We start from the raw sequence: 27,471 nt of genomic DNA, 5'->3' as shown, positions 1-27,471 counted from the left end.
GTGTCTGGCAATGAGGTCGGACCCAATGGGGATAATCCGAGGTCTGGAGGAGGTGGTGACCTGCATCTATGGTCCAGCAGTAACGTACGCGTTTCCAGATCCCCTGGTGATAACGTATCGTCACTCGGTGACGCACTTGAGTCTCATCAGCGTACTGGATGGTGCAGCACTGAATTGGTGTCAGCAGGAAGTGCTCAGGGCGCGTATGAGCAACACGGTACTCTTCGGAAAAGTGAAAGATGCTGAGATGATGGTGTGCAATTTCAGGGGACAAATGCAATGCAGAATGGGAGGCAAGCGAGAGGGCCCTATCGAAATGTATCCCAAATTCTGGAACTTGAACCCATTGACGGCGGACGGACGAGAAATCTTGAGAATTCCTGCCTGGAAGGAGTGCTTCGCACTGGTGAAGAGGGAGCTAGAGACCATAATGGAGAAAGAAATCCTCCCGGCAACCATGCCTGAGTTCCCAATAGTCAGGAGGATGACCTTAGGTATGAATAGTCCCTTGGTAGTTCCCTCCATAATGGCGAGGATGAGGGCGGAGGAAATGCAGAAGGATTTCACTGATGGCTGGGACCCCCTGTTCATTGGCTACACGGCGGCGGTCTATTTCCATACCAGCGAGATGAAGGTAAATTCGTGGACGACGCAAGCGAAAAAGAGTAGAGGTTCGCAGCCCCCAGGGTATGAGGTGAGGAAAGTCTTGAGAACTCTTGAGAAGGAGGGACTTGATAACATGTTGCCCATATGGGATGATGGCAGGATGATCGTGATGGAGGGGCACGTCGCACTGGTGGACGACATGAAATTTGCCACGAGAAAATATAAGGCGCCCTATGGCTTGGAACAGGTGGAAATAAGACAGGAAGGAACAGAGCTAGATGCAGCAGGTCAACTGCACGTAGCACTGACGGAATACAAGAAGCTGGATCCTGCGACACCATCACCACTGTCCGTGGACACGCCTGGAGACAAGAGGAGCGGACCCGTTGAGGATCGATTCAAAAGAATTCTTGAGAGAAGAAGAAATGAATCGGAGGAAGAAAGTATGGATGAAACTCTCAGTGAAGCTGGAGAGGACATGGAGGTGGGGAACACACCTGAACCAGGGCCATCAGGGGAGGAACTCACCACTCAAGAGCTGTTGAAAGACTTGAGCGAAGAGAATTGGGCAGATACTGCCACACCACCTCTGAACCCGTCCCCGCGGAAGAACCTAGAATTGCCATTGGCAGGTGAGACCTTCAATATGGGGATGTTACTCTTGAGCTCGGAGGAAAGGGGGAAGAACACGTTCGAAGGGAACAGGGACATATTCTTGGGATCTCTCGAGGATGACGCTTGGCAGGAGTTCCTGGAGGAATTCAATCGAGAAGTGGGCAGCGAGACGACGCTGGACAAGTTCAAGAAGGAACTGTGGGACGCAGTAGTAAGATTCGGGGAACCGCTCCTGATAGGAACGGGCCTGGATGAGAAAGCAAGAAAAGAGCTGCTGAACAAGCTAGTGGAGCTGAGGAACGCACGATCGAAGACTAGAAAAGAGAAATGTGAGGACAGCTCTACTCTGAAACGAAAAACTGTGGATAAAATGGTTGATGATATAAAAAGGGATAAGGTTGGGACTAGTAATATGATTAAAAGTACTAATATCCTTAAGGCTCGAGCAGGGGGGAGGCAAGAGTTGGAAGGAGTGGATGGAGAGGTAGAATCAATGATGATAGCCACCACACCCTCGAGCAGAGACGTGAAGACTCGCAAGAGGAAGAGAGAAGTGGAAGGATGGGGTAGTCCTTCAGTGGATGCTGTTTCGGAGGGAAACTTGAGGGAGACGGCGCCCATCGTTTTGGCCCGATGCAAGACGGCGGCATACAAGAACAGCTCGGAACTCAGGAAACCACTTGAAGTAGAAAAGGAAATAGAGGTTTCCACCAGTTCTACGTCAGAAGAAGACTTCAAGCCTCAGAAGGTAAACGTGAAGAGAGGTTCAACGAACGGACAGGTAGGGGAAGTGGAGATCGGCAAAGAATGGATCTCGAAGGCACATCAGGACATGAGCAAACAAGTGACGAGTGATCCATTGGAGAGGAACAAGACGAGGAACACTTCCCGGACGTGGTGGGTGGCCCTCGAAACATTGAAAGAAATGGAGGACTGCTTGAAGAAGTTGGATAGTGGAATAGCTCGCAGGCGACGCAATTGGGCCACCCAGCAGAAAGCCGAGGTTAATAAGATAGAGATGGCGAGTCATCTGAAGAGGTCCTGGCAGAGTTTGTTGAAGGATCATTTCGAAGAGGCGATGAGAACATCCTCATCAGCACCGCCACTAATGGCGAATCCCTTCGTTAGAACTGCGGGACAATTAATGTTCACCTGGAGTCTGGTGGGAATAGAGTTGGAGACATTGACCTCGTATGACAGGCTGAAGTTGGGAAGCAAGAAGCTAGAGGTGTATCAGGCACTGATGCAACACGTGGCCAGGGACAATTCAGGCTTGAGCCTGGCTAGAAGAAAAGATGCCACATGTTTCTTGAGATGGACAATGTCTATGATGTCTGATAGCACCATCCTGGCATGCCACCAGAGAGCAAGTGGAAGTAAAACCATGGAGAGAAGAGTCTCAACGATCATCTTGAACGTATATCAGAGTACAGGAATAGAGAAAGAAGATAGCTCCAGAGTATCCTTGGAGAACCATCGAAAGCTGGACGAGGTACGGAGGTTCTCTAATAAGAAGTTTGAAGAAGAACATGATGTTCACCGTAACCTGGCCTCGGCAGAGCAGTACTCGAGACTCAGCGAGAAGGGGGAATACCAATATGTGTCTGGAGTGATGGGAATAGCCTACAATCCCTTCTTAGACTCGGAAGCTGGAGGAGCCCACAGAAACCATGAGGTAGCGGAGCTACTGAAGTTTTGGACAGAAAGAATAATGGAGATAGACGCGGTGGAGAAAGAGGGGCCGAGCCTGGGCCTGATTCTTGAGAAAACACCAGAGGTGATAAGCATGCCGCGCTCAAACAAGAGAGTTGAAGTGAATATGGGCGGTGGAAATGGCTTGTTAACCACGAACTTGGGAGTGATATGGAAGCTACTAAGACCCTCCTGGTGTCCGCATCCCCATGCGAGTCTGATCGAGGAAACCACTGAGCGGGTGAGGTTGGCACCAACGGAAGATGAAGATCTGGCGAAGTTGAGTGTGCTGCATAAGCTAATCACGCCCCAGATGCAAGAGCCAAGCGAAAGGATGAGCGACCCTGGGTCAGCAAAGAAATTGGAGCCGGGTAGTTGTCTGGATTCGACGTGTGGGAACGGAGAGCACATCTGCGATGGACGGTCATGCGTCAGAATACTGTCGTTTCAAAAAGAAGATCTGGTCACTTGGTTCGAAGACATCACAGAAAGGGAGAAAAGTGAAGTGCAAATAATAGCGGAATGTTACGCGAGAACCACGGTGAATATAGCGACAGCTCTCGGATTCTTCTCGAGAATGTGTGGTCTGCAGGCACTGGAGAGACTGGAGTCTGAACATCATTTAGTGACGGCGTTGAGCGTAGAATCTTGGCCCGGGGTGTTGCAGGTGACTCAAAAACACATCCGGAGCTGGAAAGTTGGTCTTGAGGCGGAAATGGGATTTCCCTTGAGCGAAGCTTATGGCTTGCCATTGAACGCGAAGTCGCTGATAGGGTCAATGATGGCCAACTTGTGCGGAAGTCACTACCCGCTACACATGGCGATGGTGGAAGTGTCCAGCCAGAGAATACTGGTGGACAAGGCCTTCTCAGTGCCCAAGTGCGTGAGGTTGGCTCGGATATCGCATCACTCGCACAAGTTGTTGAGAAAAATCAAAGGGACAGTACCAAAAGAATTGAGAGATGACTTGAGCGAAATCTGGGGAGAAGATCTTCTGAAGTTGGAAAGAGAAAACACAAGCGATCACGAGAGACAAAACGTGATCGGGAAACCTGTGGGAAGTACTCCAAACCTGGAAGACAATGACACGATGCACGAGAAAATGATGGAGCTTGAGCCTCTCTTGGAAGCCTCAGGGGAGCGTAATCTCAGGAGCATTGAGATCTCTCATGGGGAATGCCCATGCCACTGTTTGGCACAAACGGTGTGGTATCCAGATCACAAGAACCTTTGCCTGGTGTGGGATGTGGAAGAGATTCGGTCGATCGGACTGCCGGATCACCGGCAGAAGGTGACGCTCTTAGTAGTGAGCACGATGTTAGCTCTGAGATGGATAGAAGAGAATATAACGAAGTATCGGGAGGCGACGACACCAACGGCTGAGTCAATATACGCGATAGACTACAGCAGGAGACTTGAGTTGTTTGAGACTGCGTGCAAAGTATTCGCCATACCAACGGAAGTCAGGCACGTATGGAGTCGCTTGAGGTACTTTCCATGGTTTCGGGCGACACTGACGTCTTGGTTGTACAGGGCAACGAAAGATCACATGAGAAAACATCAAAAGGAGTATCGACAGTTCCAGGCCGAGATTGGGCCGGAAGCTTTCAAGAGACCCCTGCTAACCCATCGTAATGCGATCACGACGGGATGGAAGAGAGTGGGTAAGATGTCTAGAGACAATACCAAAGCGAGGGAGTCGATACTAGAGGAAGACCTGGCGAAGAACGTGAGCTTGAGCCTGCACAACTCCTTTTGCTTGAACCGAGAAGCTAGGGTGAAGGCACTACCCAACCAGGCAAAGAGATTGCAGGAGCAGAGAGAATGGATGCGATCTTATGAACAACTGAAGGCTTGGGAGGAGATTGTGATTAGTTCCGATGATGAAGAGGAACTGTTGAGACAGTTTGCCGCATCTAGCACTTCAGGATGCAGTACATCCAAGGCGAAGAGCACGAGGTGAATGGGCAAATCGGATGGATCTTGAGTCTTGAGAGGGAAGGGGGGCGTGAGTGTGAATCCGAGTGAAACTTGGATTCACGAAAAAGAAATTTTAACAAAGTAAATATTGTTACTAATATACTATATCTATTATATAAATCGAAATGCTGCATGACAATTTCCTGATTGGATAGGACAAAAGAATTTTTAAAATGATTGGCTTGAAAAGCGAAAAATTCAAAGGTGCAGGTAAATGCAGATTTTGATTGCTGTTTAGCAATAGTGTGAAAATTTTAAATGGTCGTGAATTTTGGGGTGTAGATAATCTTAAATCTGCTGCAAACTTCTGTAAATGACCACTGGCACTGTATCTTGAGCAACACTCGGTTTTTCTGGGACTCACTGGCAGAAGACAGCGCGCGATGAGGACATCGATCTCGAGTCCGGGGAGTATGTGCCAGTCGGTCATATTTGGAAGTTTGACCTTGAGAAGAGCAGAAAATACTTGATTTTGGAGAGAAATTTTATTTTTCAAAAATTCGAATGGAACATGTCATGCACGATTTCCTCGCGACAACTGAAAATCAGAAAAAGAAATCAGAACAATTTTAGAGCAATTGCGGGAAAGTTAGAAAGTAAAAACGAGTGGGAAATTGCTATTCGCAATTTCCGTCTATATATAATCGAGAGTAGAGCTGTCCTACTTGAAATAGAAGACAGAGCATCCCCGAGAGAGCGATCACTAAAGTTGGACCAGAGTGAACCTTCAGCGGAAAGGCGGACAACTAGAGTGTCCCAACGGTCCAAGAGAACTCAAATTCTAGAGCATGAACTTATCCTTGCTGTCCAAACTATAAAACATTAAACTTCTCTTAGTTATTTATTTCTTGAGTTAGTTACTGACTGGATTATTTCCCAATTCTTGAGCGTGCTGCTATGTGAGTACAAATTTAATTTCTAGAGTGTGTTTTATGATTGTTATGTTGAGATAAGGCGAGTTTTAGGTTGATCCATCTGAAATGGATCAAAGTCACACTGTCTAATAAAAAGTAACCTAACGGATTGTTCCAACCCGGTTTTTAATGGCGTTCATGTATTTTGGGTATCTAGAGACCTAAGTATGGGGACGTTTCTAATTCTAGAGTGGGGGGATATTTTAGTAGTAGCCTTTAAGCTGTAACGGGTCGTAGTCTCATGTCATAAGCGAACCGAACTGGCTCCGACCGTTCTTGAGGTGGGAAAACACAAGAGATAGTGTCCCTGACCCTTGAGCCAGTGGTTATAGGGCCTATTTTTCTTAAGCCTCATGTGTGACCGCAGTAGACGAATGTTACACTGCTGTCCAGCAATCGAAGCAATTTTCGGGAGCGTCTGAATTGGCCAATCAAATTCAACGTTGCGAAGTCTGGCATAGCGTGCAACCCACGATTTCACTTTATCGCTGTCAAGGATAGCTAGCTCACCGGCATCATTAGGCGCATAACTCTCGCCCGAGATGTCTTGAATCCTTATTAGCGCAATCCATCTGCTTAGCGATCTGAAAGACACCGAAATTTGTTATTACTTTGTTTTTTCTAGCATGTAGAGAAAAGATGCGCATCGATACGACGTTTTAAAATTTCTACTAACATTTTCTCTGTGAAAGAAGAAGAACACAAGATTAATCGAAAATGTGCAACGACGAGCGACACGAATGGTACAAGGGCTGCAGACACTAAGCTACAATGAAAGGTTAAAGAAATTAGAACTACCGTCTCTTCAATTCCGCAGAAGGCGAGGAACAATGATCGAAATGTTCAAAAATAGGTTACAACCGATATGACCCAAAAGCTACGAAAGACATGTTCGAATTGAATAATCGTGACACAAGGACAAATGACAAAAAAGTGATAACGAAGGCCAACTTCGAATTGCTGAATTTTTTTTACCATTAGATCAGCTACAGATTGGAACATGTTGCCAGGTGAAGTAATGGACTCGAAGTCCTTGAACGCTTTCAACAACAACCTGAACAAACATTGAAAAAAAGCGGAATTAATAAATTTGAGACTAATTAATCGAAAAGGATAACATCATGAGCTGATCGATAGAGGCGATAAAACGCCTAAAAGATCAGAAAAAGAAGTGAACTGAACTGAAAGACAAATTACTTCTAATTTTCTGCACTTTAAATCAATTTTGAGTAAGTACAGCAACTGTCTAAATTTTGATTTTAAAAACTGCCTTTTCAGATATGAAACTTTCAGTTTTACCGTACAAAAACAAAATATTGATAATTTTGAGCTTTCCCTGCACTAGAATCAGTAAAATAAACGGTGAATTCCCATAGGTTCCAATATTCATAGGTTCCAAAATAAAAAATCAGTCCCATAAGTTCCAAAATTTATCTTCTTGAATTCTGATTGGTGGAAATTTGAGCCAACGAATTTATGGATTGATTGTTTACTGTTCAACCAGCATAAACTCAAGCTGCAGAATAGTGACCGCCGCAGCCGCGCCAACGTGTTGCGAGCTTGCCACCAAAGGGTAGGACTCTATACGAAATTTAGAGCCGGTTATCGCCGCGACGTGCGCGTAGCGTCCCCACCGGCGACCTTGAACCGAGACTCGGCTAATGTAGTCTTTCGACCAATTGAAAAGATTTGGAACTTATGCGACTGCTTTTTTATTTTGGAACCTATGGGACTGATTTTTTATTTTGGAACCTATGAATACACACCAAATAAACATTGTTTAAAAAAATCGAAAAATTTGATTTTTTTCCGTTTGATTAAAAATTTATTTGAAAGACAACTGCAATCAAATGAGGCAAATTCTAATGTCCTAATCATGTTGTAGATCGTCTCCCCACACCCAATTTCTAAAATACGCAAAATATTGAATAAAGTTTCTCTGAGCGAAACTTTAGTTCATAGAATTTGTTCTTTGATTCTCAAAACTCGTAATAACTAGTCTTTTTTAATGAATATCGAGTGGGACTAATCAACCCTTCAGCGTTGCTGTAATTCCACAACTAAAACAACAACCCAAAAAATGGCCCAACCTCATTTTTATCAAGTTATTATTCTAATCAAGTAATTGCTTGTTATTTCAATGTCAATTGTAATTTTGTGAATAGTAATGAAGGCTTTTTTAGGAACAAATAATTCACGAAGTCCATTCGTGTCACTGAAGTTGTATTTTAGAATTAGATGAGTTGTCCTGAAGTGCCGAAAGCGGGTGACCTGTCGCCATCTTTGCGTGCGTTGGTTCCGTATTTGAACGTTGCTGTTCAATTCGACAAAAGGGATATAGTGGTTTCGTACTACTGCAGGATGTACGCAATGAATTTGGGAATCAAAACTAAAACAGATGGAGATAAAGCAGCAAAATCAGTTTTACTTTCTTTGATGACATACTTGGAATACGCCAAAAACAATTTTGGCAAGGAAAATGAAGGTATTGCGTAAGTATCAACTTCTAATATCCGACCCAGTATCCGATTTGCTCTTGATGGTGTGTTACAAAGCCGTGATTCAATTCTTTCGGCGTTTGTAAATTTCAAATAGTATCAAATTGTGTAGAAATTTTTCCATCAAACAACTAGCTAAACTTAAATATATCAAGTGCTAAGGGAGACCAGTTAAGCTGCAATTATGTAGCATATGTAACACATATTTGGAGCTTCAAGAATTTGTGGTTCGTATTTCAATATGAAAGAATTTACAGTTTTCAAAAGATTTCCAGATGCTGATTTTGACACGTGCAAGAGCAAGTGTCTTGTATTTGTGAACTTGAAATTTTCCCATCAACAACTTCTTATACAAGAAATTAACTATTGTTGAACCCTAACAACTTCCACCTTCCTTTGTTACTGGCCTGGAGGTAACACTGTTGCTTTCGCAGCCTAAGGATCGGTGTTCAAGTCTCGGCAGGACCTTTTTTTTCTCAGTATGTGTGAAATTGAAGGTGCCTCATCGTAATTTTTCTTGTTCTGTAAGCAAGTATCATGGTATTTGCAAGTGTTGATCATTGTTCTTTCAGAGGTTACTTGAAACTTTTCTCTGAGTGTAGCGCATTATGTCTACGCTTAAAAAATCTCTCATTGAGATCAAGTTGCCATAGTTCCGCGCATATTTTTATTGTTATAGTTCGAAAAAAAGTCAATTCAAATGGGCCCTTCCGTCATGCGACGGTACATGCACAAATTGGATAGGGCCGTACCAACGCTATATACATACATCGGCAAAGTTTTATGAATAAATCAAGTCGATATTAATGCATCAAGAGAATTGTCAATTAAAATCTACCCTCCGTGATTATAGCACAGATAGAATTGTCTATGTTGGATGTATTTTAAAGATTTTTGCGCCTCCTAAGGCAGAGGATTGCACTTCTCAAAAGTGCAAAACTTATTTTTGTTCTTATAAAGTTTATTGTGTCCGAGTATGATTCGTTCCGTTTCTCGCTTAGTTTCTCTGCTAGTTTCTGGATGGTTTTTGTAGAGCCTGGAGCTGCTCCTCCGGTACACGCAAAAATTAGTGGAACAAAGCTGCTGTGTTCCACATTCAGAATTCTTTGTTGGTTTTTTAATGTTTTGACACTCTCGTGATATTTGTAGGCGTCAGATTTAGTTTTGGGGCAGGATTTCATGGGGGTTGAAAATTTCTACATCGAAAAAGGTTCGGCTGAATCGGCCTCCCCAGAGTCCATTTGCCTTGATGCCATGTCGATCGTCATCTCCAGTAGTGGTTGTTTTGTTGTGAAAACTTTCGCCTTCCAACGATTGAAGTTTCGGCTCTATTTCAACATCATGGCATACTTCGTCCAGGAGTGTCGCAAAGGTATCGCGAATTTCATTATGTCTTAGGTGAGTGTATCCACCTTTGGGACAGTGTAGAGAATGGATCAGTGTAAACGGTTGTCCACATGGACATGTATGCAGGGTGTTTGGTGGTTCCCATCCATATCTCAGATGTAATCAATCTTTAAACTCTGATTTGTTGAGGGAAAAATTGTATCTTTTTAAGGGTAGCACGCTTAGTCAATTCGATGCTTCTTTCTGTAACGCTAGATTTATTGTCAGTTTTTTTTTCTGATGAGTAATTTTCCATAATTTTAGCCTTTTTTGAGAGTGTGATGTTCTCTCTCTCAGTTTGGATGTTTCTATTTGTCAGAGTGTGTTCCGTTTCAGCTATTTCTGGATCACTGTTTTCTATCGGATCACAAATGGCTTGTGACCACTCATATTTTCTGGAAAAGTCCGTGTTACTGAGGAGGTCTAATACTCCCATTCTTAGTGGTAGTGCAAAAAGGTTGCGATCTCCATCGGTTATATGGTTTTTACCAGTATTACTAGGAAGTAGCTGATGTCTTACATTTTTCTCAATTTTATCCATTTTCTTAAATGCTTCCGGAGTTGTTCTGGTTAGAAAGCTTAAATTATTTTCAGCTCCCTTTGTGTAGCAGGAGTACGCATTTTGTGGTGATGTTTCAGCCATTTTGGGAAACTTTTCAGTTAGGGTAGCTGTCTTTTCAATTTCGCTTTCCATGTATTTATCGCATGCTGATGGTGTTCCTTTAAACGATCCAAGGACTCTAAAACCGTCTACCATTGTAATATTTGTGTCTTCAAATACTTTTATGGCGCTGTCACGACGGTTTTCTTTTAGTATGAGTTGACACTTGGAAGGCTTTACATTGTATCCGAAAGCCTTTCCGTGCAATCCAGGTTGTCCAGTATTGCGCGGAGACTCTTAAGATCACCTGCAGCGCTTCCATCATCTGCGTACCATTTTTGGATGACCATTGGTTTTTGCAGGAGCTCAATCAGTGGGGTTATCCCAATTCCGTACATAGCCATTGCGAGGGGATCACCTTGCGTTGTGCCCTCGGTAGATGTCAAAACCGTGTTATTGACATATAGATTTGAGGGATGTTTATGTGAGTTGGCCAGCGCATGATGTAGCGCCGGACAAAGGATTTCTACATTTTTAGAGCAAGTTTTCTATTGAGCGAGTTGAAGGCATTTTCTGCATCAATAAGTAGTATGGCGTACGTTCCCGGTTTCTCAAACTCGTTCCTCAAGCTGTGGATAGCATATTCGATTCCACACTCCTGGCCTAAGCAGAGTTGGAAATTTTTTCCGAGACTTTTAAGGTCTGATTTTATACATTGGGTGATTGTTTTGCCAATTATTCTTCTCAGAACTTCGCCTATACCAATGGGCCGTACCCCTGGATTTTTGTCCAGAGGTATCAGGCGACACGAGTTGTACGCCATTAGGTTTTCATGGGGGAGAACTTTAGTTGCTATTGTATAGGATAGTTTAGCAATTGTTTTGCAAAGCTCAATGGATATCTGGTTGAAGTGAGTTAATATCCTTCTCCATTCGCACGCATCTAGACCTGAGTGACCGTGGCTTGCGTGCGTTTTCAGGGTTGATTTTCGAACTGTCTTGGCGTTTATTTGTTCGAATATAGAGGGGTGGTATGGCATTGTGTCTTCATTTACTTCAGTTATATAGTTAGTGTTCGCTGTTTTGGCTTGAGGGTGTTTTTTGCCAGGATACTAAGAACTGTTTTTCCTTCAATGACTTCGTTTAGGGGAAGTACTCCTTTGTTTTCTTATCTGAAAAGCAGCCAATGGCGGCAGATATTTTGCCTGTACTCATTAGTTTATCGAATTGCTTAACTTCCTCGTTTACTTCGGAGTTCTTCTGTTTTGGATGTCTAATTTGGAGAGCTTTCGCTTCAGTGAAAAGTTTGTCTAATAGGCCTTGCTTCCATAAAATTATGCGGCGGCTTAGTGTTTTAGAATTTGATCCGTTTGTTTCTGATTCAATTATGGGGAACAGCAGATATGGGAGAATCATTGCTGCTTTCATGGCGATGTTTGAATTTCGTGTTTCTTCTACTAATGACAACAGCTGCTGGCTCAGTAGTTCTATGAATTGGAAACCGGGCTTAATCTTGCTTGTAGTTATGAAGTGCGGTTTCCAGTTAACGACATTTTTAGGTATGTCGTTTGTTTTATTTTCAAGTTCTTGGTCGATAAGTTTCCAGGGGTCCAAGGGGGCTGTAGTGATTGCTGGGGGCGATGGATAAGATTGTATTGCGTTGGGCAGTATGTTTAATTCAGGTGTTGATGGTGATGTTTATTTTTGAGATGTACTGGGGGCTGTGCTTGTTGGTCTGTTGGTGGAGTTGGGCTCTTTTGCAAAGTTCTCGGGGGTGCATTGTATGCAGTAGAACCCATCGTAATAAAATTTGCTGCTCTCTAGCCCGCTACATGAGACATGGATGTAAGCTTTGTAATTGACACACCATATGCCTCCTTTTCGGAGGTGGCGTTTGCAAATATTGTCACAGTCGCCTACTTAAGTCACATATGAGGTTAAAGAAAAATAGGCCCTATAACCATTGGCTCAAGAGTCAGGGACACTATCTCTTGTGTTTTTCTACCTCGAACGGTCGGAGCCAAATCGGTTCACTTGCGACATGAGACTAAAACCCTCGTTACAGCTTAAAGGCCACTACCAAAATACCCCCCCCCCCCACTCTAGAAAATAAAAACGTCCCCATACTTAGGTCTCAAAATACGCGAACGCCGTTAAAAACAGTGTCGGAACATTCCTTTTTAGTTGCTTTTTATTAGACAGTGGAACTTTGATCCATTTCAGATGGATCAACCTAAAACTCTCTTTACCTCAACATAACAATTATAAAACACAGTCAAGAAAACTAAATTGGGTACTCACATACCAGCACACTCGAGAATTGGAGTAACTAAATTAATCAGCAATTCATTAGCATTAAAGGGAATTAAGTATTAACTCAAGAAGTTGGTAATTTACGAATTCCAGCAAAGGAAATGAGTTTTGACTTGAGAAATAAGTTTTGGGGCTGGACCATCGGGAGACTTAGGTTGTCCACCTTTCCACCGAAGGTTCACTCTGGTCCACTTCAAGTGAATATCTTCTCTTCTCGTAATCGTTTGTCTCCTATTTCAGGATAAGACAGCTCTACTCTAGTGTGATTTTTATGTCTGGAAATTGCGAATAGCAATTTCCCGCTGCTTTTTCGACCACTTTCCCGCGATTGTAGTACGATTGTTCTGATCATGTATTTCTGAGATTTTCAGTTGTCGCGAGAAAGTTGATTATGACAGGCTCAATTCGAATTTTTGAAAAATTCCATTTCACCACAAAATTACGTTGTTCGTATTGCTCAAGGTCAAACTTCCAAATATGACCGACTGGCACATATGGCAGTGCGTTTGAGCGGCCATAATATGGCAGCGAGGAGGGTAAATTTATGGTGAATATATACAAGTTAGCTGAGCGAGCAAAAAACTGAAGATTTTATTACCATAAAAAGAAATGAATAACATCTTTACAAAACATATTAGCACTAAAATTAACGTTTAGATTGGGGAAATAATTCGGATTTTTTAGTGGTAAAATGTATTAATAATGCGAAACAAAAATCTATTTAGAGCACCAAGTTTTCTGTTAGTGAAGTGATTATTTGCAGAGAGGATGGTTTTGGGGATAATTAGCACATTTGCGTTAAACTTATGAATTATCAAATTTATGAAAAATCTTCAATCATTAGCAAAGTCTGAAACCGTAGATGAGTTATCATTAAATCCGGCTACTATAGTAACACAGTTCAGTTTCTGCGAGGGGTAGCTCGAGACAGTAGCGGCAAGGTCGGCTAGCTTTGCACCTCTGTACGAGTGAACCGTGGCTCCGACATCTTTGGGGCTGCAGTACTTGGTCCTTGAGGTTCCTGTTACCAGTTTCCTGCTCCACTTGGGTAGCCACTTTGGCCTGTACTTCGGCACGGACATTCACTAAACAAGGTACAAAAGAGGCAAAACAAGAAAAAGAATACATTGTTAAATGAATTGTAGAGAAATGGATTTAAAAAACAAATAACAAAAAAATGAAAGCGATTACAACCTGGTTTTTCATGGGTGGAGGTTTCGGCGGGGATGTCCGGGTAGAGAGGGAGTATCGCTGCTTGACGAGCTTGTCTCTAAAATCCCGTACCGGGCCTTCTTCTTACAAGCGTACCATTATCAGCGTATCATATCACATGAAACTATTCAATAAGTTTATCACAACAATTAGGCTAATTTTTATAGTTATAGTTCGAAGCTATTGTTGTTGTTGTTGTTGCGCTGTGAACCCTCTTCACAGATTAGGGGGTCGTTTCCGATCAGTGCGCTTAAGAAATGATAAGATATTTGCGGGCGCATCCTGAAGTTGAGTTTCTGTAGGTTCATGGCCAAGGTGTTGATGTCTTTCTTCTGTCCATCGTTGGCAGTGAAGGAGGAAGTGCTCACTTGTTTCTTCGACTTCTTCGTTGCACTCAAGGCAGTTTGGGCTGTCTTGTCGTCTTCCCAAAACATGGAGAGTTTGTTGGAGATATGGAAAACGGTTTAACTTCAGTTGGTGTAAAGTTATCTCGTCTTCTCTGGTTCTGTTCGTGTCATGGGGGAGTGGTATGCCCTTAGTTGCCCTTCTGTGGAAATTTATCTCTGGTGTTACTTGATTGTAGTGTTCGGTTCTTAGTTCTTCTCTTTGTTGTGTTAGTTGTTCACGCACATCTTGGTTTGGTCCGATTATGTCGAGTCTTTTCCTTGCTATCATTCGCCAATCTGGTCTCATGCTGTCTTCTCCTCTCGACTTTAGTCTTGGTCTTGTTCTTCTTTCTCCCAGTCTGTGCAGGTAGTGATTTTCTGCCAGCCTCTGGTACTTGTGAAGCAGTGTTGCTGCCTCCTCCTGAATTACTTGAGTTAAGGGTGTTAACCCGGCTTCAGCGCAAGTTTGGACTGCTGGGGAACCTCTTGGCGCTCCAGTAATCAACCTGGCAGTTTTGTTGTTACATGCTGCGAGTTTTGACAGATGTGTCTTGGTCAGAAAGCTCCCCCAGTCACCGACGGCGTAGAGTCCTCCAGGTCGCCATGTAGTAGGGGGAGGAGAGGGATTGAGGGAGAGTGTACGGATGCTTCATACTTCTTTCAGAAGATTACCTAACGTTATCTAACAAAATTTGTCGACCTGTTTTTTTGGGTCGACTAAATTGATTTTCCGAGCTCAAATCACTAAAAATACCCCGTTTTTGCCAAATTTTAGGGTCCACCAGCCAAAATTTGAGGTCCTAAAATAGTACCAAAGGGGGACACTTTGGGTAGTCAGGGAGTCGAATCCCTGAGGGGGGGGGGGGGGGGGGGGGGGGGGAGTGGCGTCCGCCCACCCCCTAAATCCGCTACTGTTTCCTATCCTTCCCTATGTATTTATCCTCGCCTTTAAATTGACAACCCAGTTTTGCGTCAAGTCAAATTCTCCTGCAAAGATTGTGATATCCTTGTTAGCTAGACCTTTTCAACGATTTTCAGCGTTGAAGAATGCATTCGTAGCAGCATAAAAGGAGTCTTCTGTTGACGAGCTGACGAGCTACAGTTAGAATCTAGAATCCGAGCTTTGCTTCGGTGCGGTTTTTTGCCTTTCAATCTTTCCAGGGATTCAAGGTGTTTCATCGCCCATTGTACTTCGGTCTGCTGCGATGGTATGCTCGGATTCGCTTTCCAATCAATTTATGTTTCTGTTATCAGTGCTGTTCAGTAAAGATGATATAACTATTTCGTCGCTTTTTGATTTTGTTTCTTTTGGCTTTCTGAGGACAGACCCTTACCTTGTAGAGCTTTTTTCTCAATTTTCCATCGAATTGTGTTGACATCGAAGTTGTTTCGGATGTACTGCATGTTCAATTGCAAGCTCACAATTATAACGTGGTGGGCTTTTTTGCTGCTCCAATTGTATCTCTAAATTTATCTTCTAATAAAGCTAAGTGATTTCATTTCTCTTATGCACCATGGGTGGACAAGCCATACCACAAATCTTACTTGGATGGGTTTTTTTTTCAGGATTTTTCTTTCGACTTCAATTCGAAAGGAAGGCCAATTACGCTCTTCAATCAAGTTGGAATTGATGCAACTGGTTGATCTTGTTAAGTTTCGGAGAGTGACCGCTTACTTGAGAGAAAAGACACTTTTCCTACCTTTTGGATGAAATCAAGAACGATGTCAGTTTACGAGATCAGATCACTATGAGTGGTTTAATGTCCCTATTTATAAATTGATTTACTAACAATTTTTTGCTCTCTAGTTCAACTGTCGATTGAAATCTTGTTTTGCTGACCTGACCACCTGTGAAATATCCAAAGTTGCTCTTGGTCGAGATCTTTGTATGTGCTTGTAATGCGACCAAGTTCATGTGTAACATATATCACTCCCCAGTTCTAAAGAGTGGAAGTGTTCGTTTTGTTTAGAAACGAGCTTATTGCTGAAAGTACAATAGAGTCAACAGCTGTGAAACTTTTTTCGGCTGCTGACAAATTGGATCGCGCGGGAACTGCCAACCAAAATGTTGTCAAAATGTTCTTCACCTCAGCGAAGCTTTTTGAAGGTATTTTATTCAAATTATAAAAAATAAGCATTATGGAATAAAGTTTTTTCCAATAACTTTTAAGAGTTAATAAACGTAGTTCAGATCCCTTAGATAGGGGATGATTTTTTTTCAGGAAAAGTCTTAAATTTTGTTCAGGTTCAAATTTACTTTTTCGTGATCTGGCTTTTGATTTACGTTTATCATTTCATTTCCTTTGTTAAAAAAGAGACAAACTTCACTCTCGAACAGCAAAAGTGTGAAGGTCATTGAAAAATGCGATCTACTGCTAATTTTGTAAATCAATTTTTCAGATTTTCCAGCGGAATAAAAACTACCTATTCAAGCAGTTTTCTTATATTGAGTTAATTATGCCAGAAAAGTGTCAGTCATAATTGTTTCATTGAATGCAAAGAGTTTTAAGTCCATATAGTTTTTTACTAACAAATTCCAAAAATGAAAAAAAAAACAAGTCAGTTATTTTTTTTTGTTCCGTTGCGTTCATTGACTTTTTTCCAACTGTCTGTTGGCTATGTTTTTGCTTCCCCGAATGTCCACTAAAAGGGATTTTAAGTCAGTCCTAAAGCAGCAGATCTCACAAAATGAAATATGTTGACGTACATCCTCACCGATATGATCAACCTGTCCCTGCTTACATCAGACAAAGATCCCTAGATGTTATAAACACCATTATACTCGCTTTTCGAAAATTATTTTGATATTTTATGGTTAGATATGTTGACCAGGAGACGTTGCCTTGACCTTAAAACAGACATTATTGGGACTATAGCCTTCAAGCTAAAACTATATGCTATAAGTAAATAGATTTGTTGTGTTTGTAGTTTTGACATACTTCAAAGGCGATGTAACCGATTACGTGAGAGCTATGTATAAGTATGCGGCATGGAAGGCCACTTACATCAGCTCCTGTTTGAAGAAAGGAGAAACTCCGATTCCTGGACCTGCTTCTGTCCAAGGCTCAGAGGAAGAGGACGAGCTGAACGAACTTCTCAAACAACTCAACAACGCTCCTAACCCAAATGACCCGCTAGGTACTCAAGCTTTATTCAATAAAATCCTTCGGTTTCCTTGTTCTATTAGATTTTTCGAACTGGTATGTAAGTTCTCTATGGCAGCTAGGACAAATGTCTCAGTCGGGAAGACATTTGCTTTTAATATATGCAGGTCAGCTATTCGAATATTGTAGTCCGCTTACTATTTTTTCTAGATTTTTTTACTCATTTTTGTTTCCGTTCCTTTTTTACACTTGCCATTAGCAAGGGTGTTGCAAACGGGTACTAGACTTCCCCCCGTAAACAACTTTGTTCCCGCACGTGAAATTTTTACACGTGTTTTCAACTTGCTCATAATAAACCCGCTGCAAAATAAATTCAATCAACAATCCAGCGCATCTGGCGTAGAGTTAACCTACCTGCTGTAAATGACAAAGGATTGCGAAGCAAAGTGTATTAGTACGAACTTAATTTTTTTTTCAACCAAAGTCGCAAATAAAATTGCTACCTTTGGTGGCTTTTTTGGATCGGCAGGCTGCGGTAGCAGTATAAAATCAAGTGTGCTTCGACATTTGAAAAGTAAAAAGTTAACACAGCTGATGCATTTTTAATTCTTCAAATGAACCGACAAAAAATATTTGTTTCAAACAGCAGTACATGTAGCTGCATTATTGGTAGCTAATATTTGTTGATTTTAAGCGTCCGTTGCTGAGTGGTTAGTGTTTGAGACTCAAACTTTCCAGGTCGCAGATCCGAATACATAGCCGAGTTTTTGCTAAGTCGAGGCTTATTTCAATTTTTTCTTGTTTCTCGTGATAGAGCTGCTTTTTGGCCGTGTTCTCGCAAGTGTTTGCGAAGCCTAGCTTCGCCTCTGTGCTGACCATAGTCCGAATATATTTTTTTGTCGGCTAGTTCCTGTTTCCCGACTCTTTTTTCAAAGGTTCAGCTGTTTGAAAATACTGTTTTCAGTCAAAACTACGCAGAAACTGAACTTCTATTAACTTCAGTTTTTTGGTTTTTCCGTACTTTTCGCGTGACAACCTTCTGTGAGATCGGTCGTATTGAAACCCTCTCCGCAGTATTCTGCACCTAATCCAAATTTTCTCCGTGTTGATAGAAATCTGTTTTAAGATAAGTTCGTTCCTAGACTTTTTCGGTGTTAATGAACGAAAAAACGATATCTGTTAAGGTCGTGTCTGATTTTTTTTACGTTTCTTTGAACAGTCATAAAAGTCGATCACTCTCAAATTTATTTTTTTTGCAGTTTGATCTTGGTTTTTTAAGTTCAATTAAATATGCGTATATGAAATTAAAATCCACTCCAATAACGAAAGTGCAAATGGTGTGAATAAAATCTGAATGATTTAGTGTCAATTGTGAACTATGCGGAAGAAATCCCAGCGGATAAAATGTATCTGTTAATCTAGGTTTCTCACATTGGGTTTGTTTTTATCAAAAAAAGGTTTTTCAAATTCGAAGATGAAAATTCTTCTTGAAAAATTTTTCCAACTGGCTATTGGTTATGTTTTCCTTCGTAAAACGATCCGCAATTTTTCCTGGGATGTGCAAACTGTTTTTTATTGGCACTAGTATAAATTTTACGATTATGAATTATTGATAAATGAAGAAAAAGGCTTTGAATTTTTTTTTAGAATTTTGGCAAGCAAATATGTGTGTTATAATGCAAATTTTTTTCCACCTAAATAGAACAAAATTTACTTCAACTATTGTTTTTCGATTATATTCGTCAGTGTTTTTTATGCGTGCATTTAGTGTGCATTGTAGAGTGTCTCTTATTTTACAGTGTCTGTTATTTACTGTTTAAAAGTAAAAGAGTGAAGTGATTGTTTGAGGCTCAAGTTTGATTTTTCGCGGTTTGACCGCTAATTTCTTGAGCTTACTTCTTTTCCTTTGTTGTATGCAGGCAAACTCCTCTATCCAACAGCAAAAGTGAAAAGCTCGAAAAACGAGACCTTCTAGTTTCACAAATGAACTTGAGTTTTCCGAATTTTCACCGGGAAAAAAATATACCCATTGATCCACTTTACTTTAAGCTGGAAAACTTCACGGAGTGGCAATCATCATTAGTATTTGAAACCCAATAGTGAACAGCAAAAAGCAAAAGGTGTCGAAAAACGTGAATAATTTCTAGTTTCAAAAATGAACTATTTTTTGAATTCTCAGTCGAATATAAAACTTGCCTATTAATCCAATTTCTCTGAATGGGCAAATTTACGAAAAAAAGTGGCAATTATAATCAGTATTTGAAGTGCAATGAGCTTCAACGTGACATATTTGTTTCTTCGAAAGTTGAAATTTTTTCAAGCATTTTTTTCTCGGGTTCTTGTTGTGCCAAAAGGATGTGCAAGTTCCTTGTTTGTTCCAATATGATGTACAAGTTCTGTTCGACTGATAGGGCAGTTGTTTCAGTCGGGAATACCCATGTTTCTTGTTTGCATGTCAGTCGCTTGAAGGTTGTAGTCAGCTACTTCGTCTTTTTTCTTCGTTTATTACTAGGTTTTGTTTCCTTTCCATTTTACCCCTGCGATTAGTAAGTGTGTTGCACGTTGTTTAACTTGCTTCACAATTTTACACGTTGTTTAACTTGCTTCACAATAAATTCAACTTCAATCAACCATTCAGCGCATGTAGCGTAGAGGTAACATACCTGAAAATGACAAAGACTTTGGTTTGACAAAGGCTTGTGGCTCGAAACTGTTTTGCAAACTAAACTCAGACGGACGATAGCAACCTACTTTTTTATGATTCGTTTTTGTCAAACTTTTGACTCCATCGATTAATTTGCACAGATTTTTATGCTTGCGATTAGCAAGCGTTATCAGCTCGGAGAAATCTTTTTCTGGTAAGCAACATGCAATAGATTTACGATTCATTTTCTCAAATCTGCTGTTCGCCAACCAACAGACTTGTTTTTTAATCGTCAACAATTTTGGTCTAATTTCCGCTTTTTTTTTTGTTTTTTTTTTGCTGGGCTTAAAAATTATTCGTTTTATACCTGATCGGCTCAGTGGCTTCATATTGCCTCACTGGATGAGCGAAACAAGTTTAAAGAGTAATGAACGTAATGAGTATTCTGATATAGGTCTTGGTTATTTTTTTTTGTTTTTTAGGGAAAAGTCAGGTTTGTTCACGCTCTATTTTGATTTTTCGGGGTTTGAATTTTGGTTTCACTTTAAGTTCACTTCAATCCATTTGTTGAAAGGAAAGCAAACTCCTCTACTGAGCACCAAAATTGTAAAGGTCACGAAAAACGTGATCGACTTCTAATTTTGAAAATGGAAATTAATGATCAGATTTCCGAACGAAATAAAACGTTTGCCTGTTGATCTAGATTTTTTTAAAACTGGCTTATTTTTTAAATCAAAAAAGCACCAAACATAAATTGTTTGTGAAATTCAAAGAGTTCTACGGGCAAATATTTAATTTTTAATAATCAAAATTAGAAGTTTTTTCAAAAAAAAACAAATCGGTTTTTTTTTTATTTCTTGCGTTCATTTATCTTTTCCAACTGTCATTTGGCTTTGTTTTATTCTTGTGTCTTATGAGAGGGTTTTTTAAAAGTTTGAATTTTTTTAATGTAAGCAACGGGTTATTGGTTGCTCAAAAGTCTTTTTGGCTCAATGACTATCTGCTTCAAATTTGTGGCTTTTGTTTTCGCTTCGTAAGTTTTGTCTAGATGCAAATTAATTTTTCAGATTTCTAATTCAAGACGAATTGAAACAAAGATATGAAACTTTTGGTAGGTCTAGCTTTTTCCAAAACTTTTTGAAATTGTTCGACATTCATTCGACTTAGCTGATTTGTGTAAATTTATGTTTGCTAGCTTATGCTTTGTTTCTGATGTATCGCTCTGCTACGCCTCTGTGTTAAAATTTTTTAGCCGTTCTTTGCTTGTTTGAGAAAAGGAGCTTTAAGGTGGAATCCCTCATACGCGATAGACCGAATGCGCGAAAATAAAAATCCGCCAATCAGATTTCAGTAATCTAAAATTTGGAAAGAAAGTAAACATTTCTAGGGACTTATTATTGATATTGGCCGAGTATAAACACGGCAGAAATATGCAAAATTTTTAAAATGTCACTGAGCGCCGCCGAATTGGGACGTATTTTATTATTTGAATTGAATGGTAATTGCTTCTTTTTAAAAATTGACTTTCGGCTAATTTTGTCTTCGGTTTTGGCCCACAAGTTTTCTCGGTCCGCGCATGAGAATAGTTCCCCGGCTTTAACTCGTCGTAAAAAGCTGAAATTTTATGAACTTTTTAAAAATATATTTCATAAGGAGTGTTTTAAGCTAATGTTTTTAGGTGTCAATAAACGTAGTGAAACCACTTTTATAGGCCTTGATTTGTTTTAGATTATTTGTTGATTAAGACAATTATTTTTAAATTTCAATTGAAGATTGTTTGCTAAAAGAAAGGCACAATACTTAGGGTTCGAAATTGGATTCTGATTTTAAGACTTGCCAGTCGAATAAAAAAATACATTTTGATACAGTTTTCTGTGATTGGGCTAGTTATATGAGAACATGTTGATCATAAAATTTGTTTGAATTTTTAAGAGCTTCAACATGATATTTTAACGAAAACTCAAAATTTCAAAATCGTTTTTATCCAGCTTTCAGTGACTCTTTTCCTACTGTCTGTGGATATGCTTTTTTCCCAAAGGGTTACGAATTAAGATTTTTCGGTAGCTTGGTTTTGGTTTCATTCAATCCAGCAAAGTTGTTTTTCCTAGCCTTAGTTTTAGTTGTGGGCGATAAAGTTTTACTGGAAAGAAAGTTTACCAGTGCTTGATACTGCTCGTGTTGAGGAACTTAGCGTACAAAAATCCGCGTGTAAAGAAAATGTAAAATTTTATTAAAGAGTCATGATTTAGGTCGTGGTGGTTTTTTGATGTTATTTTTTCATGATATAGGTTGTGGTAATTTTTTCACAAACTGAAAATTTCTCAAATTGGTTTAACTTAATCAAAAAATTGTCAATCATAAATTTTCAATTATAAAGAGCTTAAAGCCTTATATTTTTTCTTTGAAATTCCGAAGTCATTGTTTTTTGTTTCATTGATTTCATTGGCTCTTTTATACTCCACTGTTTATTGGCTATGTTTGTTCATTGTGCTTGTGAAGCTTTTTTCGAAAATGAACTTTGTTTTGTCCAAAAAAAACACTTTCAGCAGTAAAAAAAAGGTTTTTTGTCGATTCCTCTGTCGTTAAAATAATTTTGGGCGCAACTTCTGTCATTTCAACTAACTGATTTTCATGTCTATTAACTTAATGCATATGGGGAGCATATCGGTAAAATTTTCCACTACAATCTAGACTTCTCCGTTGGGTACTGTTTTTGGATGTTATTTCCTTCAGTGAAACATGGTGCTTTTGGGTAGATCGTAGATGGTCTTTCAGCCGTCTGCAGGGAAAATTAGTTGGGCTCCACTGTTTGTTTTTTGGTGACTTTCATTTTGTCAAAGGTTGTTTTGGAGTAGAAAGATAGCAAATATTTCACCAGAGCTCAAGAAATTTATTTTTTATTTTGCTTCTTGCTTACGCTTGCGATAAGCAAGCGTTATCTAATCAGAACATAGTATTTTTTCCTGGTAAACAACCTAGAGATTGTTTTCTCACATCTGTATTTCTGTCAATCAACCGACATATTTTGATCATGTCTCCATTTTAAATGGCCGTTCTGTTTTTTTTTAATGTTGATTGTAAATATAATTAATCAACTCCGCTTCGATATAAATTCTGCAAACAATTTTTCCGGCGCAAGGTGTTTATGCCCAGCAACTGTAGGCTCTGTTACAGCGTCGTTAGTTTTGTTTTGATTTTAATTCAACGTTAATATCTTTTGCTTGGCTTGTTTTCTTAAAAGATATTCTTTCCAAACAAAACGTCTCAAAGATAATAAATTTTTGGTAGATTTGTTTTTTGACATTTTTTGGTCGAAAATCGACTTAGTGGCTTTCGTCGTGTTTTCTGTCAGCGAGTTTGTCATACTATGCTTGTGTTGTATCGCAAGTGGTGCGAAGCGGGTCTTGGCCCCTGTTTACTATATTAAGCTTTGGTTGATAAGCTGGTATATATTACAAAAGGTGGTAATTTTGAGAAGACCGCATGTTTTTAATTTCAGAATCATAATGCATAATATTGTCATTTCTTTTTCCAAAAAATAGTACATGTTACAAAGATTGTTTTTGTGAATACATTACTTTGCCCGATAAAATTGTTTTCAAAATTCAATATTTACACTTCTTTTGCCAAAAAAATGGCTTTTGAAATAATTTTAGGTACTACTATGATAGAATGGTCCCTCGAAAAACCAACTATGATAGACACGTCCCGCATGCATTTTGCATGTCATAGTTTTGAAAACTAATTTGTGAGTAAATTATTCATGTCACAAGTTCGGTATAAATTCTGTATTTCTGTCAATCAACCGACATATTTTGATCATGTCTCCATTTTAAATGGCCGTTCTGTTTTTTTAAATGTTGATTGTAAATATAATTAATCAACTCCGCTTCGGTATAAATTCTGCAAACAATTTTTTTCCGGCGCAAGGTGTTTATGCTCAGGTGTTTATGCAAAACTCGCGAAATATGTTGAGTTAGAAAGTGTTCAGATTGATAATTGTAATTGCTATCTTGTTTATATCAAGAAATTAGCTCGATTCAACTTTTTTACGGCTCAAAAACCACCATCGGGTTGACTTGTTGTCATCAAAATTCAATGTTGACGATTTTTTAAGAGTAATGAACGTAGTTATATAGGTCATGCTGACTTTTTTTGTTTTTTTTTTCAGGAAAAAGTCCTAAAATATTGATGCGCTTAGGTATAATGCACTTCTTGATTTCAAATAAAACTCATTTGCTGAAAATGACGTAAATAGCACCCTCTAAATAAGAACGTGGAAATGGCGCGAAAAAAACGTGAACGTTTTCTAGTTTCGAAAGTAGAATTTATTTTTAAGATTTCCCAGCGGAATAAAAACTAAAAACTTTGCCTATTTATCCAGTTTTCTCAAGTTGGGTTCATGTTATCACAAAAGCGTCAATAATTAATTGTTCTAGAATTTCAAAGAGCTTGAAGGGCATCTTTTTTTTCTTTGAAATTCGAAAGCTGAGATTTTTTAAAGAAAGACTGTTTTTTTTATGTTTACTTGCGTTTATTACTGTTTCCAATCTTCGATTGGCTATGTTTTGAATTTTCCACCTTGTAATAGTGAGAGGTAGATTTTAAGAAGTAATAAACATAACATTTGTTGGAAAATAAACTGCGACATCTTTCTGAATGGCGAAATCATAATTATCAAGCAATTTGAGAGCTCTAGGTGTCGTACTCTCAAGGGACCTGGTTATTATCAAATGGTCATTCTATCATAGTATTTTCAAATTATAAATACTGTTCGAAGTAAAACTAAAAGCGATCCAGCTTTTTAACATGAGCTTTCCACCTTTTGTAATATATCACCAAGCTTTGCAAAGCTTGTATTCTATTAACTGTCAAATGTTGATTGATTCCGGCAGAATTGCTTTGAGCTGGGTGGTTTAGTGAACTAAACCGGTGTATGTTTCAAAACAGAGTGTTATAAAAACCTTTTTAGAACCCTCTGTTTTAAAACAAGGCCTTTTTTGCTGTGTTTTGAAACATCAGGACGGTAACATTTTTTAACAAGTGAGACGCTATCAAATTGTTTCTTTTGACCGGCAGATGAAAGGTTAGCAGCTAATTTTTTTGTTTCCGATATTCTGGAGTCAAAAATCGATCCAATCTGCAATGAAGAAGTTCATTACACCGAAGACTTTAGTCAAGGTGTTATGGTATCGTGTAACGGGTTTTTTTTTTTAATGTTGTCTGTTGTCAAGTGTCGACAAATAACGTCCACAGTTATCAATTATCATGTGGGCTGGACTATATCGCGCTATGTCACGTGATTGCGTATGTTTGTTTCTTTATTTGTTCATCTTTATTTATTTAATTATCTGTTCTTCTATTTATTTAATTATGTTTAGTTTGCTTATATTTATTTATAATTTATGTATGTACATATTTATTTTTGTTTATTTTTATCACGTGTTTTGTTTATTTATTTAATTATTCTTTCTTTCATTTAGTTTTGCTTTTATTATTTCTGCGTGTGTATTTATTTAATTTATTTATTTTCATTTATTTATATTATGGGTCTGTTTGTTTGGTTATTTGTTCATATATATTTTTTCATGTCTATTTAATTATTTGTACATTTCACTTTTGCTTTTATTTATTTATTTATTTATTTATTTATGTATTTATTTATGTATTTATTTATTTATTTATGTATTGATTTATTTTTTTATTGCTTATTTATTTATCAGGTGTGTTTTGTTTATTTGTTGATATTTATTTCTATATTTATTTAATTATTCTTTCTTTCATTTACTTTTGCTTTTATTATTTATGTATGTGTATTTATTTCATTTATTTATTTTCATTTATTCATATTATGGGTCTGTTGTTTCTCGAACTGTTATTTCATGATCTTTGTCAATATATCAAAATTTTATTGTATACATGTGTTAGTACCATTTTTAGTTCTCGAACTGTTATTCCATGATCTTTGTCAATATAGCAAAATTTTGGTGTATACATGTGTTAGTACGATTTTTAGCTCTAGAACTGTTATTCCATGATCTTTGTCAATATAGCAAAAATTTGACGTATACATGTGTTAGTACGATTTTTAGCTCTCGAACTGTTATTTCATGATCTTTGCCAATATAGCAAAATTTTGGTGTATACATGTGTTCGTACGATTTTTAGCTCACGAACTGTTATTTCAGGCTCTTTGTCAATATAGTAAAATTTTGGTGTATACATGTGTTAGTACGATTTTTAGTTCTAGAAGTGTTATTTTATGATCTTCGTTGATATATCCAAAAATTTAACCTATACATGTGTTAGTACGATTTTTAGTTCTAGAACTGTTATTTCAGGCTCTTTCTCGATATAGCAAAATTTTGGTGTATACATGTATTAGTACGATTTTTTGTTCTAGAACTGTTATTCTTCAATTATTAGTTGTTCAAGTTGTTTGGTTTTTGCTTCAGTTTCTATGCCTTCGGTGTATTGCGCGTAGCGCCTATGTTAGTAAAGTTTCTTTCAAAATTGTTCGAAATGAATTTGTTTCAATATTCAGCGGGTAAAAATACTTTAAAACGTTTCTTAACCAACACTGGAACCAATCATATTATGAAATATATTTCACGCAGCTCAATTAAACAATTATGGATTTGCAAGAGGCCATTTTGAATCCATATGTTTAAGATCTCGCACCCACCTCCAAAGAAAGACAAGAACTTCTTGGAAAACTTCTTATATTTTTTCAAAAAGGATTTTTACTTGGCAAAAGTTGATTTAGTTGAGAAATTATTCGCTAATCGCATAGCAACCGTCTACTCTCGTGCTTCTCAAATCACATTGGAATAACGCTATAAAATGTTTTTTTTTCTGTTCACAAAGCTTCTGTTCACTAAGGTGCTTAACACTTTTCAGCCATAGTCTAAAAATTATATAGCAGCATATGTTGGATCGTTATGACCGAAATCCTTGCTTGAAAGTAAGACTATCATCATAAACAGGCTCTCTTATGTAAATGAAGTGTCGTTAAGATGATTTTGCTTAAGGGCCGTCAGCCTCACCTGCAATTAACAACCAACACCCTTCGCCCGCAACAGCCACGCCCCCGCAAACTCATCCGCGTAAAGTGCATCCGCCCGCGGGACCACCGCCTACAAACTGTGCCCCTAATCCTCCGCGAAACAGCAGCAGCGGAGGAGGCGAGTGTTCAACTGGAAAGGAAAGATCTGCTGCAGAGTTGGAACAGGCTTCGAAGTTTTGCAAATTTGCACAAAGTTCTCTTATGTTTAACGACGTTGACACGGCCGTGAATTATTTGGAGCAGGCGCTGGCACTTCTCAAGTCATAATTTCTATTCCACTCTGTGGAATTTTTTAATTAAAATTCCGCCACCGATAGAAACTATTTTCATATTTTGCTAACAAATAACTGTACTTTCCATATCAAATAAATTGAAGCTTAGTTTGTATCTTGACGTAAAGAACTCATTCTATATTTTGCATTGAAATCAATAGAACAGGGCTGGGTTGTTACCAC

The 27,471-nt window shown here is 39.0% G+C and overlaps 3 protein-coding genes across 3 annotated transcripts in view; 1 reads left to right on the top strand and 2 right to left on the bottom strand.

The window, feature by feature from the left end:
* LOC134841881 (MYND-type zinc finger-containing chromatin reader ZMYND8-like) overlaps positions 1–27,471 on the bottom strand; it is a 276,942-nt gene that overhangs the window by 123,524 nt on the left and 125,947 nt on the right. The window lies entirely within an intron of this gene.
* LOC134841882 (peroxisomal biogenesis factor 3-like) overlaps positions 1–27,471 on the bottom strand; it is a 208,688-nt gene that overhangs the window by 166,306 nt on the left and 14,911 nt on the right. The gene's annotated exons all lie outside the window — the stretch shown is intronic.
* Positions 8,043–27,405, top strand: LOC134841360 (vacuolar protein sorting-associated protein VTA1 homolog). Its single transcript, XM_063857294.1, has 4 exons — positions 8,043–8,299; positions 16,173–16,309; positions 17,131–17,340; positions 26,982–27,405. The coding sequence occupies exons 1-4, from the start codon at positions 8,046–8,048 to the stop codon at positions 27,281–27,283; spliced, it is 903 nt and encodes a 300-aa protein (XP_063713364.1). The 5' UTR covers positions 8,043–8,045; the 3' UTR covers positions 27,284–27,405.

The sequence above is a fragment of the Symsagittifera roscoffensis genome, chromosome 3, assembly GCF_963678635.1.
Source record: "Symsagittifera roscoffensis chromosome 3, txSymRosc1.1, whole genome shotgun sequence".
Taxonomy (NCBI): Eukaryota; Metazoa; Xenacoelomorpha; order Acoela; family Convolutidae; genus Symsagittifera; species Symsagittifera roscoffensis.
This window is presented reverse-complemented; position numbering and strand designations above follow the sequence as displayed.